The following is an 18,794-nucleotide window of genomic DNA, read 5'->3' on the forward strand; positions in this document are numbered from 1 at the left end:
TTATCTCTCAGAGTTTCAGGTGAGGCTTGCCAGGTGGCTCTGACTCTGGGTCTCTCTCGAGGCTGCAATCAGATGTTGGTCAGGGCTGCAGTCTCACCTGAAGGCTTGACTGGGGCAGGAGATCCACTTCCAAGGTGATTCACTCCCTCTTGGCAAGCTGGTGCCGGCTGTTGTCTAGGAGCCCAGCTCCTGCCCACACAGGCTCTCCTCAGCACTGTTTGGGCATCCTCACGACATGGCAGCTGGCTCCCCCTGAGAGAGTGGTCTGGGAAAGGCAGAAACCAAAGGGCACTTTATGACCCAGCCACAGAAGTTACACTCATCACCTCTGCCCATTTCACCAGTCACAAAGAGTAGCCTGATTAGCCAGAGAGGAGACAGGAGAGGAGTGTGACCCAGGATGTAAGGGACCATCTTGGAGGCTGGCAACCTCCCAGGTAGCCTCTAGCCACCAGCTCTTCTCCATGCTGAGCATCTGCACTCAGATGTGTGTTTTGTTGCCCTTAGTGGATGCTCTGTGGAAGCTGGGCCCTTCTGCCTTCCCAGTAATAATCTACCTTTGTCTTGGGCTCCTGGCAGGTGTTTAGGAGACATTTATTGAATAAACTAATGAGTGAATGAATGAATCGTGGCCCTTGGCTATGTGAGAACGTGAGAGGAGAGGGTCCTTTCGCCTCAGTGTTCAGGCCCCTTATCACCCACCCCATCCCTTCACATGATCAGCTCCGACCAGGCAGGCTGCCTGTTAGCCCACAGGCATGCCATGTTCCTTTTGCCTCTGGCCTGTACCCTCCTCTTTTTTTTTTTTCATCTAGTTAGGCTCTAAGTGCATTTACAGAGCACCTGCTGTATGTCTGGCACTGTGACCAGAGTAGACGTGGCCTTGTCCTTGGGAACTGACATTCTAGTAGGGAGATGGGTAGCAGGAAGTGCCTGAGGGGCAGGACTGCAAGCCTGTGGTGGTGTTACCAAAGCACAGGTCTGGTGAAAGCCAATACAAAGATAGGCACATGTTGGTAGAAAGAAAAATTTGCTTTATTCCCAGAGGCCAGCAAACGTGTGAGGCAGACTCCTGTCCAGAGGCCAACCCCCACACCAGCCCCCTTCCCCCACTGACAATCAATGGACAAGTTTTTACAGGGCAGTTTCAGGGGTGTATAGACAGAGGGAGGGGCTACATGCAGAACAGCAGAGTCAGTTGAGTATGTGGTGGTCTGATCAGTGTCATCTTGATTGGTTTCTTCTTTTTTTGTGTGTGTTTATATTTTTAGTTGAAGTATAGTCAGTTTACAAAGTTGTGTCAATTTTTGATTGTTCCAAGTACAGGTAATCTTCGGTTCCAGGGTCGGTTTGTTCCCAATTCTTTGAGGCCACTTCTGGGAATTGTGGCAGCTTCTGCCATGGCTACAGTCTGGTCATCATGTAGTGAACTTCTTGCACCTGGTGGGGGTTTCAGGATCTACAAAATAGCTCAAAGGATGTGGCTCAGAATATTATCTATAGCCCTTGAGGAGGAACTAAAGGTCCTTGGCTTTGTTTAATGACTGAATTATTGTTATTTTGTTTTGCTTGATTATTTTCCTTTGTTTCTGCAGTTTCTTATTTCTCTGATTAAACTTATTCTTTGACTAAAGTTTGTCTATAGACAAGAGGCAGGTGGAGGACACGATGAGGGAGGAGTCTGTCCTGGGGAGGCCTCATTGGGTCCTGCTCTGTTTCAGTGGTGTCCTGCCGTGGGGTGTTCCCACAGCCAGGCCCACAGAAAGCCTGACCAGGATCTTAAATCTGTGCCAGTTGGACCCATAAAACATGACATTCTGACTGTGAATGAAATTGAGCAGCTCCTTAGGCATGTCTCCTATTTCTCTGAATATAAGAGTGGTGAACTCTTTTTTCCGATTTCTATGAGCTCTTTGTTAATTAGGGAGATGAGCCCTTAGTGAAGTGAGCTGCCAGCATTTCCCAGTTTCTTGTTTGCTTTTTGATTTTGCCGACCTGTTGGAGGGGCGGGCCGCCCAGAGAGGATCAGGGGAGTTGCAAGTGCAGGCACCCTGTGGAATGAGCTCTCCCTGCCTGATTTAAACTTGTATTTACTTTCTGATCAGATGAAGCATTGCCAGGATTACAAAAATCAAAGGAAGCAAAAGTCAGAAGTGGAAGTGGTAGGGGTGAGGGTCAGGGCCAGTGCATCCTGGACGTTTAGGGACAGGTGGGGAGCGATGTCATTTTGCCACAAGGAGTCCACACAGGGCAATGTGTTCCCTTCTGTGTGTGAGACCCACCGTGTTTAGCAGATCAGGTGACGGTCCCCAGGAGGCCTGCTCTCCCGTTACCGATGGCCCAGCCTCCTGTCCAAGTGCTCACCTTCAATCCACATCGTGCAGTGGCAGTGGGGACAGTGGGCAAGGAGGGAGACACTGAACCCCTAATCTGGGGAGAGGAGTGCTCAGGGCCTACCCTTTGATCATCCACCTGCCACTTGTAGGGTAGGGATCAGGCTGGTAGCCCCCAGCCCAGGCCACAGGCTTCCTCCCTTGCTGGCCTAGAGTACACAGCCTGAGGGAGACAGGGTCTGTTCTGCCAGGGGGGTGAGACCTTGTAGCAAATCCGGCACCTGGGAGGCCCTGTCCTGGCTGCTGGACTTTGGGTGAAGTCCAGAAGTTTGCTACTCTGAGCCTCAGTTTCCCCATCTGTCCCTGGGTAGGAGTGGCCTGGAATGCTGGAAGGATTTGGGCCTCAGAGCGCCCCCTTCCCCACTGTGTCCCTCGTCCGTCCAGACCCCACCCTATGGCACTCCTAGAGAGTGAAAGGTACTGGGGGAAGCAAATGCTAGGAGCTGTTGTCTTAAAAAAAAAAAAAAAAAAAAAAACACAGCCTGAAAGTTGCCAGTTATGTTTTATTCAAGGACCTTGCTAAGAACTATAGCAGGGGAGACAGTCTCTTAGGTAGCTCTAAGGAACTGTTCCAAAGAGGTAAAGGAGGAGCCAGGATATATAGGAGCTTTTGCTGGGAAAAAAAAAAAGTATTCAAATATCAAAAGGTTATGCTAATCACAAAAGCAGTTATCTAAAATTAATGATCTTAGTGCTTTTCCACATTCGGTAAGATGCAAAAATCTGGGCTCACTGAAATTACTCTTTAGATACGCATCTTAACTAAGGCCAAAATCCTGTTTCTCCATCCTGAATTCCCCTCAAGGAAGGTGCTGCAATGGCTGATGGCTTGATGGTGGGCAACATTTTTTTAACTGCAGAGACGTGACACAGCATGAAGGATGCTGAGTAATGGGCGTCAGACCGTGATCCACTGGTGGGCTGGAGAAGACCCCCCCACCCCTCCAGAAAAGCCCTGTGTGGCCTGTGGGCAGCTCCCAGAGAGAGCCTCGGGGATCCACAGCTGACTTGGACTCGCCCTAGTGCACTCCCAGGTCCGGCTACACAGCCCTACTGCCCTAGGGAGGGAGGCCCTGCCTGTGTTATCCTAAGACTTGGTGAAGGCCCGTGCTGGGCCTCCCCGGCGAGCCAGTCCAGGCTCACTCTCAGTATCTGGGGAGGGGATGGCTTCCGTTTAGTGACCACTATGACTCGGCCCGAAAATTTTAGGATTTCCAGCCAACAACTGCACCCATTCTCCAGTTCCCTCATTCAGAGAAGTGGGCTCAGTGGCAAGATGGACTGTGCCCGGAAGCGCTCAGCAGGATGAGGCCAAGACAGGGCGGGGTCGGGGAGGAGCCGGTAGACTACTGCGGAGGGTGCACCGGGATCTGGGCGTGAGGCTCGAGTGAAGGGCGGGCTCAGGGCGGCGGCGGCGACGTAGCGGGAACTGAAAGGGGCGGGCCTAGGATGGGAGCGGTGCTTAGAGCCGTCTCGGAGACGCAGGAAAAGTCGGCGGGGGCGGGACTCAGTGAGGGGCGGAGCTCCGGGCTCCCGAAGCCTGCGGGAGCGAGGCTCAAGGCTACTGGAGGCCCGGTAGCTGATGAGGGCGGGGCTCAGCGAGGGGCGGGTCCAGGGCTGCGGCCGTGAGTTAGCGGAGGTCAGCGGGGGGCGGGGCTAAGGGCTCTCGGCGCCGTCCGCAGCCCACGCATTAGGAAGTGGGCGTCGAGTGAGGGATGAAACCCTCGCGGCTACGCCGCCTACGCCTCGGGCGGGGCCTAACGGGAAGGGGTGGGCTCCGTGAGGGCGGGGTTAGAGCTTAGTAGCGCCGATGCCGGGGGCGGGGCCCGCCGGGAGAAAGCTCGTCGTAGCGGGTGGCGGTCGCTGGGGCCGACCGGCAGCGGACGGACAACCGGACAGAGGGACGGCTGCAGGGGGACGGGCCGGGCCGGCTCGGTGCACGCCGTGCCGCCGCCATGACAGGTGAGCGCGGTCCAGCGTCGTGCCTGCCCTACGGGACGGGCGCGCGGCCACGGTGGCCCATGGTGTACGGGTGCCCCAGTGCCACCCCGGGGGCCCCTCCTCGCTGCAGCGCGAGTGACCTTGCCCATGACTGCGTGTCCTGTCGGCGGCACGATGGCAGAGCGGCGCGCGGCCGTGGACGGGTTCTTGAGGGGCGAGGCCAGGCCAGGTCCTGGAAAGTTCTAGGGGTTGGGGGCCATGGGCAGGCCCTGGAGGGTGCTGGGGGTTGAGGCCAGGTCAGACCACGGGAGGTTCTAGTGGCTGGGGGCCAGATCTTGGAGGGTTCTTGGAGGGCAAGGGCCAATGCACGTCTGTAGGTGGGGAGATGCTGGAGTGGGGATGCAGCCTGACAGCGGGAGGTGAAAGTAAAGATGGCCCCAGGCATACTCTCTGAGGTTCTACTATGCTTCTATCAGGAGATACAGACACTCCATTCTCACAGCCACCCTAGTAGAATGTCCAACAGGTGGTGCATTGCTGGGCAGTCTGTGGTACCCATGGGACTCTGCGGCACCTCTCACGGTGCACCGCCTGCCCAGGGACAGACTCGGGGGAATCATGGACACAGACTCAGTCCTCAAGGCATTGTGCCCCATACTGGACTACTCCAGCCCCTCCATCCTCTTTTCCTGGGGTGGGATCTCCAGCTCAGCCATCCCACCCAGGGCCTCTCTGGAATGGGGACCTGCCTGCCACCTTCCTGATTCTAACTGAGGCTAAGGGTGGCCTTTCTCTGTGGACCTTCCATTGTAGGAGATGCTCCATGAGGGTGGTAGGCTGGTGACGACCCGCATGATAGCATGGTCAGGGAATGTGGTGGCTTCCAGAAGCCATAGCTCATTTCAAGGGCCACACTCTTCTGTTTAATGAGGCATTAGTCACCTAGGAGGGGACCACGGAGGCCCCAGAAGTCCCAGTTCTCTCCCCAGCCCTCAATGGAGTCCCAGCCTGAGTCCTGCACACAAATGGGGTTTCATGGGCAGGAACCTGGTGATTTCCAAGACACCAGTGTCCCAGCCTAAGCCAGAAGAGACCCCAGCTGCCACCCACTCCCCTGTCATCTCTCTGAACCCTTTTTATCTGTGGCTGCTGTTTCTGAGTACAGTTGACCGTTGAACAACTGGGGTTGCAACTGTGAGGGTCCACTTATATCCAGATTTTTTTTGATACTTAAAGATACCATAGTACTACACAATCCGAGGTTGGTGGAATCCCCGCATGCAGAATCATGGATACGGAGAGCCGACTATAAAGTTATGTGCGGCTTTTCAACTGCTCAGAGGTTCATGCCCCAACCCCCGACATTGTTCAGGGGTCTCTTGTACCTACTGTGCACCTGGCCCTACGTCGGGCATTTCCCACTCAGAACTGCTGTATGGGGGAAACGTGGAATATCCTTTCTATGCGTGGATGAGGAAGCAAAGGTTGGGCAAGTGCCAAGCCCCAGGCCACTTGGGCAGGCAGTGGCAGAGCCAGGACCAGACCCTGTCCAGGTCCATGTGTCTCCCTTTCTCCCTGCTGTCTCTGTGTCCTGGGCCTCTGGAGAGCTCTCCCCTCAGAGCCCTTCAGTTTTGGGATGGGGAACCAGGACCCAGAGAGTGCAGAGGTAGGAGGGTCAAATGGGCAGGCCTGCAAGGCTGCAAGCCCCAAGTTCCTGGCTCACCATCTCCATGCACCAGGAGGCGCCTACCTCGTGTTGGTTCTGGGGCCTCTGTGGTGGGTTGCAGGGTAAGTGTGTGGGGCCCAATGTGGGCTCACAGGGTTAACGCTGGCCAGGTGTCACCGCAGCAATTGCTGTAGCTGCAGAACCAGGCCCTGCCTTGTGGTGTGCTGGGGACTGAGGCATCTCAGCCCCGTGCCTGAGGCCAGGTTGGGCACTGGGACAGGAGGGGATTCAATTCTGGAAGGGAGGTTGAGGCCCAAGCACCTGGACTTTGGTGGGGCGGGGGCCAGGGAACTCAGGAAGGGCTCTTGTGGTGAGGGCAGTGAACTGAGCACGAGTTAGCCAGGTGGAAACCACAGGGACAGGTGTTCTTGTCCCAGGGGTGGGGGTCCTGGGCAGTATGACACAGTTGGGGGCTGCTGTGCAGGGATGGCTCAGGGGGCCTGGGAGGGCAAATGGAGCCAGCTCCCCCAGGGCCTCGAGTGCCAGGCCGGGGTAACAGGTTGGGGGCGTCCATGGTTGTGGTGCCAGCTGGGCAAGAAGATAGGGGAGGTAGGGCTTAGCAAAGGTTGCTGGCGAAGGTCTGCTGAGTTTTGTGCCAGAGCATTCCTCTTCCTTTGCTGCATTGGAAACTGTCTGGGACTGTTTATCAGCACCTGGGAGCAAAGTGGTTTCCTTTCCTGTACCTTCTCCTGCCTCTGGGTAGCCACTGGGCTGTGGTTTGCGTGCACAGCTCACAACCACCTCAGGAAGCACAGGGCATGGCAGAGCCCGGAGCGTCGGCCCCCCCAGGCTATGCCATCGTGCCAAGTGACTCACAGCTCCAGGCAATGGAGGCCCCACCTGGCTAGCAGCCTGCAGTGTAGGAGGAGCCACTGCAAGGTGCTGGCCACTGTCTCCTGACAGCCTTTGCCCTTGAGCCTTGGACCTATATCCATGCATTTCAAAACTCCGTAGTAAGTGCTTGCTGTGTGCCCGCCCTGGGCACAGGTGCACACACGGGCAGTGCTGGGCAAGACTATGGCTTGACCAGGAGCAGACATGATACAGCTAACTGCATAGTTAATTAGCATGCTGATTAGAGAGGCAGAAAATCTGGATGTCCCGTGCCTGGGTCCTGACCTCGATCCATCACTCCCCAGCAGGTTGAGGTCTTAGGCAGGTGAGTATCTTATCAACTTGCCGTGCCTCAGTGTCCCCTTCTGAAAATGGGTGTGGTTGCAAAGCTGATGAAATTATCTATATGCACAGAATGCCCAAGCAGGGGGCACACACCATGAACTATGGCCAGTATTCTTAACTCTTTAATCAAAGAGTCTGTAGGTGCTGAAGCCAGAGGCCAGGAGGGTCCTGCCATGTGGTGATGGCAGGTCTTTCTGCATCGCTGTCTGTGGCTTCCTCACCATGTTGGGGCTATTGGCGACTCTGACTTCAAGGTAGACTTTCAGAGGCTGGGAGAATCAGAAATTAGAAATTCACTTTCTGAGGGAAAAAACCATCCAGGACGAGGTGGCATCAGGAGAGAGTCATGAGGAAGACAAATGGCCTGTTGAGTTGGGCCCATGGAAGAAATTGGGGAGGAGGCCCCTCTTGTTCCAGCACAATGACCTCATTTTAAAAAATCAATTTTATTGTGGTATTATTTATTTCAAGTACATTTATTCTTAGTGAATAGTTCTGTAAGTTTTGACACATGTCTGCACCCATGAAACAACCAGCCCGGGCCCAATTGACACAGAACATTTCTCTCACTTCAGAAAGTTTCTTATTGCTCCTTCCTGGGGAACCCCACCCAGCCCAACAATTCATCTGCTTCCTGTAACTACCATTTTTTTTCCCCTAAAAATTCAACAGTGGAATTTCCAAATAGGATTTCTTTTTAATTAGTAGATTTTATTTTTAGAGCATTTTTAGTTTACAGAATATTGAGTAGGTAGCATGGAGGGTCCCTCCATCCTGTTTCCTCTATTATTAATACCTTGCATTAGTTTGGTGTGTTTGTTTGCACTTGATGAACCAATGTTGATACATTATTACTAACTGAAGTCCATAGTTTACATGATGGTCCACTCCTTGTGCTGTGTATTGTATGAGTTTTGAAAGATGTCTTGTGTCCACCGTTAGAGTATCATTAGAGTAGTTGCCCTGGACTCCACCTTTTCATCCCTCCCTCTTCCCTAACCCTTGGAAACCACTGATTTTTTTTTTTTACTGTCTCCATAGTTTTGCATTTTCTGGAACTTGGAATCATTTAATATGTAGCCTTTTCAAACCGACTTCTTTAACCTTTAGCAAAATGCATTCATTTCCTCCATGTCTTTTTGTGACTTCATAGGTCTTTTTATCACTGAATTATAGTCCATTATAATTTACTAAACTGAACCACAGTTTAATTATCCATTCACTTTTATGTGTATAGTAAAAATATACAGCCATAAAATTTACCATTATAACCATTTTAGTGGCATTAAATACATCCACAGTGTTGTGAAACTGTCACTGCCATGCACTTTCCATCACCGTCCCAAACAGAAACTGTCTCCATTAGACAATCACTTCTCTTTCTCCCCTGTCCCCAGCTCCTGGTGATCACTCTTCTGTTTTCAGTCTTTAGAATTTGCCTACTCTAGATAGTTCATGTAAGTGGAATCATAAAATGTTTGTCCTTTTGTATCAGATGTATTTCACTGAGCATAATGTTTTCAAGGTCCGTCCGTGTTGTCAAATCCACGCATTAGACTTCCATTCCTTTTTATGGCTCTATAATATCCCATTGTATGTGTATACCACATTTTGTTTATCTGTTCATCTGACTGTGGACACTTAGGTTGTTTCTACCTTTTAGCTTTTGTGAATACTTCTACTCTGAACTTGATGTGCATGTATCTGTTTGAATCTCTGCTTTCAATTCTTTTGGGTGTGTATACAGGAGTGGAACTGCTGAATCTTATGGTGAGTATATGTTTAACTTTTTGAGGACCTAGGGTACTGTTTTCCTAGTGGTTGCACTATTTTACATGCCCACCAGTAATGCATGAGAGTTCCAGTTTCTCCTCATAATCATATTCATCTTCCTCTCTCTCCATATATTTATTTCACCTCAATAAGTATGAAGTGGTATCTCATTGTAGTTTGATTTGCATTCCTTAACGACTAGTGATGTTGAGCATCCTTTCACGTGCTTAGTTGTCATTTATACATCTTCTTTGGAGAAATACCTATTTCAGTCTTTTGCTCATTTTTGTATGGGTTGTTTTATGGAATTTTTGTTGTTGTTGAGTTGTAGGACTTTTTATATTTTCTCTCTCTATATATATTAATCCCTAATCAGATATATGCTTTGCAAATATTTTCTCCCATTCTGTGGGTTGTCTTTTTGCTCTTTTTTCCCCCCCTGCTCAAATTAGGGTTTATTTCTGGACTCCCTAGTCTATTACATTGGTCTGTATGTCTGTCCTTAATGTCAGTACCACAGTTTTGATTTCTGTAGCTTTGTAGTAAGATTTGAAATCAGGAAGTGTGAGTCATCCACCTTTGTTCTTCCTTTTCAGGACTGTTTTGGCTATAAAAGTCTCTTGAGATTCTATATGAATTTTTAGGACGAAAAACAAACAAAAAAACATTTAATAGGTTTTGGATTGGGATTCCATTGAGTTCCTAGATCACTTTGGGTAGCACTGTCATCTTCACAATATTACAATATTCATGTGCATGAACATGGGATGTCTTTCCATTTGTTTGTGTCTTTTAAAATTTCTCTCAGTAATGTTTTATAGATTCAGTGTACAAATCCTCCACCTCCTTGGTTAAATCTATTTCTAAGTATTTTATTCTTTTTTGATGCTATTGTAAATGGAATGATCTTCTTATTTTCCTTTTCAGTTTGTTTATTGTTAGTGTATAGAAATGCACCTGATTTTTGTGTGTTGTTTTATATCCTGCAGCTTTTTGAATTTGTTGATTATTTCTAACAGTTTTTTTTTAATCTTTAGGATTTTCTGTGTATACAATCATGTCGTCTGCAGAGATATTTTTACTTCTTCCTTTCCATTGAAATGCCTTTTATTTCCTTTTTTTTTTTTCCCCCTAATTGTTCTGGCTAGAACTTTCAGTGCTATGTTGAATAGACGTGATGAGAGTGGACATACTTGCCTTATTTCTGACCTCAGGGGAAAAGCTCTCAGCCTTTCACCATTGAGTATGACGTTTGCTGTGGGCTTCATCGTGTTGAGGAGGTTTCCTTCTATTCCTAATTTATTGATTTTTTTTAATTAGGAAAGGGTGTTGAATTTTGTTGACTGCTTTTTCTGCATCACTTGAAATAATCATGTGGGTTTGCTTTTTCACTTCATTCTATTAATGTAATATTTGATGGATTTTCATATGTTAAACTATACTTGCATTCCAGGAATAAATCCCACTTGGCCATGGTGTCTAGTCCTTTTACTATGCTGCTGAATTCAGTTTACTGGTATTTTGTTGATGATTTTTACATCAGTATTCATGATGAATATTGGTCTCTAGTTTCCTTGTAGCATCCTTGTCTGGTTTTGGTATCAGGGTAATGCTGGCCTCATAGAATGAGTTAGGAAGTTTTCCCTCCTCTCCTCGAGTTTGAGAAGGGTTGGTATTAGTTCTTTAAATGTTTGGTAGAATCCACCAGTGAAACCATCTGGTTCTGGGCTTTATTTTTTGGGACAATCTTGATTACTGATTGAATCTTCTTACAGGCTATAGGTCTGTTCAGATTTTCTACTTCTTCATGATTCCGTTTTGGGAGATTGTGCGTTTTTAGGTTTTTGTCCATTTCATCTAGATTGTCCAGTTTGTTGACATGCAAATGTCATAATATTCTTTCATAATCCTTTTTATTTCTGTAAAATTTATAGTAATATTCCTGATATTAGTAATTTGATAGAAAAAAATTTTGTCAGTCTAGCTAAAGATTTGCTAATTTTGTCAATCTTTCCAAAGAACCAATTTTTGGTTTTGTTTTTCTAGTTTTTTTTTTCTATTTTTCTATTGTTTTTCTATTTCATTTATCTTCATTCTAATCTTCATCATTTCCTTCCTTCTGCAAGTTTTGGATTTAACTTGCGCTTCCTTTTCTAGTTCCTCAAGATGTAGCGTTAGGTTACTGATTTGAAGTCTTTCTTTTATTTTACTGTGTGCATTTACAGCTGTAAAATTCCGTCTTGGTACAGCTTTCACTGCATCCCATAAATTTGGATGGGCTTTATTTTTATTTTCATTTTTCTCAAGATATTTTCTGATTTCCCGTGTGATTTTCCCCTTTGATGCATTGGTTGTTTAATTTCCACATAATTGTGAATTTTCCAGTTTTTTTTTTTTTTACTGTTACTGATTTCTAGCTTTATTCCATGTGATCAGAAAAGATCTTTTTGTGATTTCAGTCTTTTTAAATATATTAAGACTTATTTTTGTAGTCAAATGTGTTTTGTGATCTGTTTTGGAAAATGTTCCCTGTACACTTGAGAAGAATGTGTATCCTGCTCTGTTGGATGGAGTGTTGTGTCTGTGTCTGTGTCTGTGTCTGTTTGGTATCATCAGTTTGAGGCTGGTCCCCTCCTCTATTTCCTTCCTGATCTTCTGTCTGGTTATTCTATTACTGAAAGTGGTCTGTTGAGGCCTCCAACTATTATTATAAAGCTTTCTCTTCCTCCCTTCAGTTCTGTCAACATTTGCTTTATGTATTTTGGGGCTCTGATACTTGGTGCATATATGTTATTACTTCTTAGTGAATTGATCCCTTTGTTAATATACAGTGTACTTTTTCTGTCTCATAACAGCTTTTGACTTAAAGTCTATTTTTTTCTCATATTAATATAGCCACCTAAGTTCTCTTTTGGTTACTGTTTGCATGGGATATCTTTTTCCATTCTTCTTCCTTCAACCTGTTTCTGTCTTTAGATCTAAAGTGAGTCTTTTGAAGACGGCAGATTGTTGAATCATATATTATTTTAATTCTGAGAGGAAAAAAACTGTTTCTCTTCTACTCCTACACACAATGCTCATATTTCCCAGTACTTCTGACGCTTCTGGTCACCAAATGTGCGGATTTTCCCTCCCAAGCAGTTCTCCAGTTCTTTGGTGGACACCAACTGGGTGTCCTAAAATTTAACTCAGTTCTGACGCCAGCTATCTAGGGGTAGTGTCAGATCCCACAGGTTCAGTTTAGGCTGAGTCCCACAAGGTTGCCCCCGCTTGAGATGCCAGTCACAGGTCCAGGTGGTTGTCACCTGTGCCTCTAACAGGCTGGCTATAAATTGAACACAACTCTCTCTAAGTTTGATCATTTGCTAAAACAGGTCATAGAACCCAGGAAAACACCTACTACTGCCAGTTTATCACAAAGGATATTTCAAAAGCTAGAGATGAACATCCAGATGGAAGAGATGTATAGGACAAAGCGTGTGACAAGGGACAGAAAGCTTCCATGCCTCTCCCAGGCAGACCACCCTCCCAGCTCCTACACCTGTTCAGTAACTTGCAAGTGCTCCAAACCCTGTCCTTTGGGGGTTTTATGGAGGCTTCATTAGGCAGGCAGGGTTGATTAAATCAGTGGCCACCAGTGATTGATTCAGCCTCCAGCCCCTCTCCCCTCCCCAGATGTTTCGGGGGCAAAGGGGATGGGGAGGGCTGAAAGTTCCATCCTGCTAATTATGTGGTTTGGCCCCCCTGGCAGTCAGCTCCCACCCTGTGGTTAATTTAGGGGCCTTCCCAAAATCACCTCATTAACACAAAGTCAGATGAGGTGGAAAGAGGCTTGTTATTGTAACAAAAGATATCCTTTCACTTTTCATGGCTCTCATCACTTAGGAAATTCCCTGGGTTTAAGGCATCATGTGCCAGGAATTGGGACAAAGACCAAACACATATTTCTCATCATAAGTCATCATATCACAAATCCATTTTGCCAATCTGTGTCTTTCAATTAGAGAGTTTAATCCATTTACATTTAAACTGATTACCTGTAAGGGACAACTTGTTTCTGCCTTTTTGTTATTTTTTTCTGTATGTCTTCAAGCCTTTTTGGTCCTTCATATCTTCCATCACTGCCTTCTTTTGCGTTGATTTTTCTGTAGTAACACATTTTGACTTCCTTTTGTGTATATTCTGTGGACATTTTCTTTGTGGTCACCGTGAGGCTTATACATAACATCCTAAAGTTAAAACTGTCTGACTTGAATTGATACCAACTTAACTTCAGTCACATACAGCAACTCTCCCCATGCACAGCTCTGCCTGCCCCCCATCCCCTGGGTCCACCAGGAGACAAGACAAGCCGCCGCAGGTGGGTAGGGTGGTACACCTGATCAGGCAGCTGGTGCTGCAGAGACTCGGGACCCTCCCTTAGAGATCCTTTGGCCCCGGCCCACCAACCTCTCCCCACCCCTTGTCTTTAAAGGCTTGTCATTCTAAGGGATGCTCTTAATGGGAAAGATAGTGCAACAGTGATGATTTAATGCGGATTCTGAAAGAAAAGACAAAAGGCTGTCCCCAGCCTCCTGGGAAGCAGGATGCTGGTCTCCTTTGATGGCAGCTTCTCAAGGCCTTGCAGATACACTATTTCTGGCAGCCATGCCAGCCCAGGCCACCCCAAACCCTGTGTTCCTGTCTGCGCATCTCCTGTCCCCGTGACAACAGCGGCCGTGGGAGCTTGGGGCTCAGGCCTTCTCCAGGCTGCCTATGCCCTTCCTCAGGCCTGGCTGTTTCCCGAGGGTGCTGGGGGGTCCCACAAACAGCAGGCTCTTCGCCCTTCTGAGTTTTTTGCCCGAGTTTTTCAGGCACAGAAGAGAGGAGCCGGAGGCTCTGTTCAGCTTTTGAGCACTCTGTACCTTTCTCACTGCGCCCACCCACTCCATTTTCTGGTAAGGGTGCTGGCAGGACACGAGGGGAGCTCTGGGCTGTGCACGAGCTGGGATGTCAGCAGCGGTCCAGATACTTACAGCTCGTGCACCTCCCAGCGGGCGTGGGGACATTGCCATGAAGGGTCCCTGCCATGGCTGCGTCGTGGTGTGTGGGACTCACCACCCCCTCCTTGGGCCACGCAGGCTCACATGTTCTCTGCTTCTGTTTCAGAGCAGACCTACTGCGACCGCCTGGTCCAGGACACACCCTTCCTCACAGGTCTCGGGCGCCTGAGTGAGCAGCAAGTGGACAAGATTATCCTCCAGCTGAATCGTTACTACCCCCAAATCCTCAGCAACAAGGACGCGGAAAAGGTGCCGGGGGCCTGAGGGTGCGCGCCCATCCCTTCCTTTGTGGGCTGGGAGAAGCGGGAACAGGACAGCTTGGAGGTGAAAACCTGTCTCCTTGGGGTGACCTTGGGTCCAGAACATCAGCTCTTTGTGCCTTAGTCTCTTTATATGTCATCAGGCCTGCTGGCCCCTTCCAGAGATGCTGGGAGGATCACAGGAGATGTGTGACAACGTGCCACAACATGAGACAGGCCTGGGAAGGAGGGGCGGGGGGGGGGGGCCTGGGGGAGAGTGGGGCACCGGGACACCAGACAGGCGCTACCCCGTGCCATAGGGCTCTTCACTCTGCACCTTCCAGAAGCTCAAGATGGCAAGCAGTTTGGGTGTAATCTGGCCCGTCCTGTTCAGGAACACTGGATGAGAGCTGGCGCACCTTGCCCACCACACCCACTTCTCTGGTTCCCCCATGAGGCTGGGGGTGGGTACCAGAGACCAGCCTGGTCTTTGGGGTGCAGGACCTGCCTCCCATCTGGATAGCTGAGTGAGCCCTTCTCTTGGAGCTGCAGCGTCCTGCCTTAGCGCAGGGCTGTCTGGAGGATCGGGCCTCTCCTGGGGACAGGTGAGACTGATTCCCCGACGGAACTAGAATCTGCATGGACCCTGCTAATGGCCCAGGTGCTTCCTAAGTTACAAAAGTTGTACAGTGAATTATAAAGTAGGGGCTCAAATTTATATCTCGTAATTAAAAGTCTAATAAACATTCATTGTAAAAAAAAATTGAAAAGCTTAATACATTTGTACAAGGAAAAGGAAAGTCCCCAGCAACCCCCCATCCCCCCGGTTCCTTTCCTCATAGGCCGGGGCTGTGCACTTGTCTTCGTTCTGCAGTTTCTGTACTTTCATGGTTCAACTCTTGTTCTTTGTAGGATGGTACACTGCCACCAGGTGGCAGCACCGGGCCATAGCCTCCAGGTGCTGGGGGTTCTCCATGCTAAGTGCTCTGCCGACCGATCTTTAGAACCACACATTTCTCCATCAGCCACACCAAAAAGCCAACTTCTCCTTCACCCTTGATTTATTTTTTAAAACTTGAATCATATTCCTAGAAGTTACCACTTACACTATCATCAAGCCACTGAATTCCCTCACTTGGGGTAATGTCGCCCCATCTTTCGTGGTGACCTATCCCGGCCCCCACTGGGAGTGTAAGGATTAGTGGCCATGCCGCATAGCCTTAGGTGCCACGTGGGGATGGATGAGGCTGTGGTGGCGACTGTTACCTCTCCATGGGTGTTCTAAGCACCTTGGTGCGGAAGCTGGGGCTGGGGGCTGAGCCCGGGCTCCTCCAGCCTGACCTTCTCTTGTGTGCCTTCCACCCCTAGTTCCGGAACCCCAAAGTATCCCTGCGAGTGCGGCTCTGTGACCTCTTGGGCCACCTGCAGCGAAGCGGTGAGCGGGACTGCCAGGAGTTCTACCGGGCCCTGTACATCCACGCCCAGCCCCTGCACAGCTGCTTGCCTAGCCGCCACGCCCTGCGTAAGTGTGTGTCCCGGTCCCCAGGCCTTGGCGTCTCCCTGCTCAGCCCTTTGCCAGAGATCGCCCTCTGGCTGCATCTCGTATGGCCCCTGGAGAGAGGAGAGAGAGTATTTCAGGCAATACAGATATCTCTGTCTCCCCTTCTCCCTCTCTTTGTCTCTCCATGTCTCTGCGTGTCTCTGTCCTTCTGTCCCTCTGTAGCCCTTTTTCCTATGCCAATTTTTACACAGAAGGTAGCACCTTATGCATGCAGCTCTGCCCCTTCCCTCCGTGATCTAGTGAATCTGGGAATCCTTACGCTTCTGATCAGAAGTAGCTGGTGGCTGTGGGCGGTACCAGCCTTGAGTGAAGTGACCCCCATGGCAGACGCTGAGCCCGTGTCCGCAGGTGGATCCCCGTGGTGTGGGCATTTCTGTAGAACAGTATCCGGCACAGATAGCTGGTCCAAGACACGTGTGTTTTGGTTTCAAGGGTCCTGCCTATGGGCCCAGGAGGCTTGTGAGCCCAGAGGGATGCTCTGAGCTGCCAGAATGGGTACAGTGGAGGCACAGGTGGGGATGGCGGCTTCGTCCTGAGGCATCTGCACCCGGGTCTCCAGGATGAGTGGCTGGGGAGGCCCGGAGGGAGAAGGTATCTCCCCTCAGGCTGCTCAGCTGTACCTGGGACGGCGTCTCTGGCTGCAAGGACAGGCTGGCAGGACTGGGCCCTGAGCTCCAGCATGGGATGGTTCTGTCACCCCAGCCGTCCGGGGCCCCCAGCCCTGCGTGGAGTCAGGCAGCCTTCCAGGGGGCCCTTCGGGCTGTCTGGCACCTGGCTGGTTGGGGAGCCACAAGGAGGTCTGGGGAAAGAGAAAGTGCCCTCCCCTCATGTCAGCATCATCAGACTTGGGGCAGGCAGGTGTTCATGCTGCCTTTGGTGCCTTGTGTTTACCCGGGAACCATGACCCCCCACCCCAGGGTCCTCAAGGTCCGTGAAGGAGAAGACCCCAAACCGTGGCGCTGAGTCCCCTGAACACAGCCTGGAGGGCTCGGTGCCCTCATGCCTGAGGGCCCTGGGTGGTCAAGGGGCGGGGCCTCGGCAAGCCCCTCGGCTCCCCAGGGGCAGGGCGGTCACCTTCCCCTCCAGCCCACCCACACCCACGACTAACTGTGCCCTGTGATTTTGTTTCCAGAGAACTCAGATTGCACAGAGCTAGACTCGGGCACCGCAAGCCGTGAGCTCAGTGACAGGGGTAACCGCCTCCCACGTCCCCTCTCTCTGTCCCCCTACCCAGGGCTCCATCTCTGCCTCGGGGGCTTCTCCATTCCAAGTCGGGTTCCGTTCCTGGCTTCCCACTGGACAGACCCCACCCCAGGGTGCTCACTGAGGGCGTCCCTGCCCGGCTGACCCCGGCACAGGGCGTAAGCCTGTCCCTTAGGCCTCTGGACCCCTCCCCACCCTCCGGGGCTCGGGGAGCTGCTCACGTGCGTTTCTCCCCAGGACCCATGGCCTTCTTGACCTGCCTCGGCCTGGCCGCAGGGCTGGCCCTCCTGCTCTACTGCTGCCCTCCAGGTGGGTGCTGCCTGACTGGGTCTCGGCCAGTCCTCTCCAGATGCTGGGGCAGAGCCCTGACGGATGGACAGAGGCCCCCTCCTTGCGGCCAGCTTGGCGGCCCTGCCGTCCCTTTCCTGCCATGCTGAGCTTGGCGAGGTCACGTGGGGGGAGCCAGTGCCAGGCAGGCCCCCTGGGCAGGGGGACCGCACATCACTCAGGTGTGGGGCTGGTGAGATGCTGTGAGGCTTCGGGCAGGTGCCCTCTCGATGAGTTCTGAGATCCCTCGTCTTGCAGACCCCAAGGTGCTGCCAGGGGCCCGGCGCGTCCTGGGCTTCTCCCCTGTCATCATTGACAGACACGTCAGCCGCTTCCTGCTGGCCTTCCTCACAGACGACCTGGGGGGGCTCTGACGCACCCCAGCCCTGCCACTTACCTGCTTGCCACCCCGGGGACTTCCTTCTTTTCTAAGTGTTTCTTTCTCACTATTTATAATTTCTGTAACAAGCACTTTACCTTCACTGTACAAAGGTGCTCAACAATATTAAATGTTTGAGTCTCAACCCTTCTCTTTAGAATGTTTTCTAGATGATTCCAACTCAAGCCATAATAGCATCTCTATCTGGGGCTGACCCTGAGGGCTCTCGGCTTCCTGAGTCCAACCCGAGGCTCAGGTCCTGCGCGGGCCGCCTTCCCGGACCCCTGTGGGCCTGGGCCTCTCCCCTCCACGGGAGCCACCTGCCCCACATGTCCCCCTGCCTCACTGTCTCTCCCAGACGTCCCCCTGCCGTATGTCCCCTTCCCTCCCACCTTCAGCCCCTCCTGCCATCCCCTGCCTGGGGTATGACTGGTCCCCACAGCCACCCCTGCCCATGTCCCCTCCTTCCCCAGCCCCCAGCCCCAGCCCCAGGTGGGGAGGATGGGCTAGGACCACTGGGCTGCTCTGTTATCCAAGGTCTGGGCCGCGTGCCCAGTGATGCATTAGTGCCCATGTGTGTTCATTTGGTTCCTCCCAGTGGCCCCAGGAGGTGGGGCTGTTGTCCCTGCATCCCTGCTAAAGAAATAGGCCGAAAGGGGAGGTCACTGGGCAAGGAAAGGGGGGACCTGGCACGTGAGGGCTCTGCCACTATCTTCATTCCCTTCCTGTGATATGTCCCAAGGAGACCCCCTCTCAGCCCCCTTATCACCAGGCCGACACCCAGGTCCTGGGCCCCTTGAGGCCCCTCAGACCATCATCCTAGGAATGGAGTCCCCCCCCCCCGCCCAGGAGGCAGTGACCTGGGCTTGGTGGGTCTGGGGGGGCTTCAGTGGACACAGATACAGTCAGAGCCTAGAAATGAACACCTTGATCCCAGGTGGAGAGGGTGTTGAGACAGAGAACAAAAGAGTCCACGGAACCTTCTAGAACATTTAGAATGAAAAATGTAATTGTGCCGTCTGAGGTCTTTG

General features: G+C 50.9%; 1 protein-coding gene across 2 annotated transcripts; it reads left to right on the forward strand.

Annotated features, from left to right (window-relative positions):
* The first annotated feature begins 4,033 nt into the window (after nucleotides 1-4,033).
* Nucleotides 4,034-17,908, forward strand: CARD19 (caspase recruitment domain family member 19). 2 transcript variants are annotated; one of them, XM_015243569.3, is made up of 6 exons: nucleotides 4,038-4,355; nucleotides 14,161-14,303; nucleotides 15,662-15,815; nucleotides 16,987-17,046; nucleotides 17,295-17,366; nucleotides 17,643-17,908. In XM_015243569.3, the coding sequence occupies exons 1-6, from the start codon at nucleotides 4,349-4,351 to the stop codon at nucleotides 17,756-17,758; spliced, it is 552 nt and encodes a 183-aa protein (XP_015099055.1). In that variant the 5' UTR covers nucleotides 4,038-4,348; the 3' UTR covers nucleotides 17,759-17,908. The 2 variants fall into 2 exon arrangements, with proteins under 2 accessions (XP_015099056.1, XP_015099055.1); XM_015243570.3 differs by lacking the exon at nucleotides 16,987-17,046 and having other exon boundaries at nucleotides 4,034-4,355.
* Nucleotides 17,909-18,794: the final 886 nt, after the last annotated feature.

The sequence above is a fragment of the Vicugna pacos genome, chromosome 4 (genome assembly GCF_048564905.1).
Source record: "Vicugna pacos chromosome 4, VicPac4, whole genome shotgun sequence".
Taxonomy (NCBI): Eukaryota; Metazoa; Chordata; class Mammalia; order Artiodactyla; family Camelidae; genus Vicugna; species Vicugna pacos.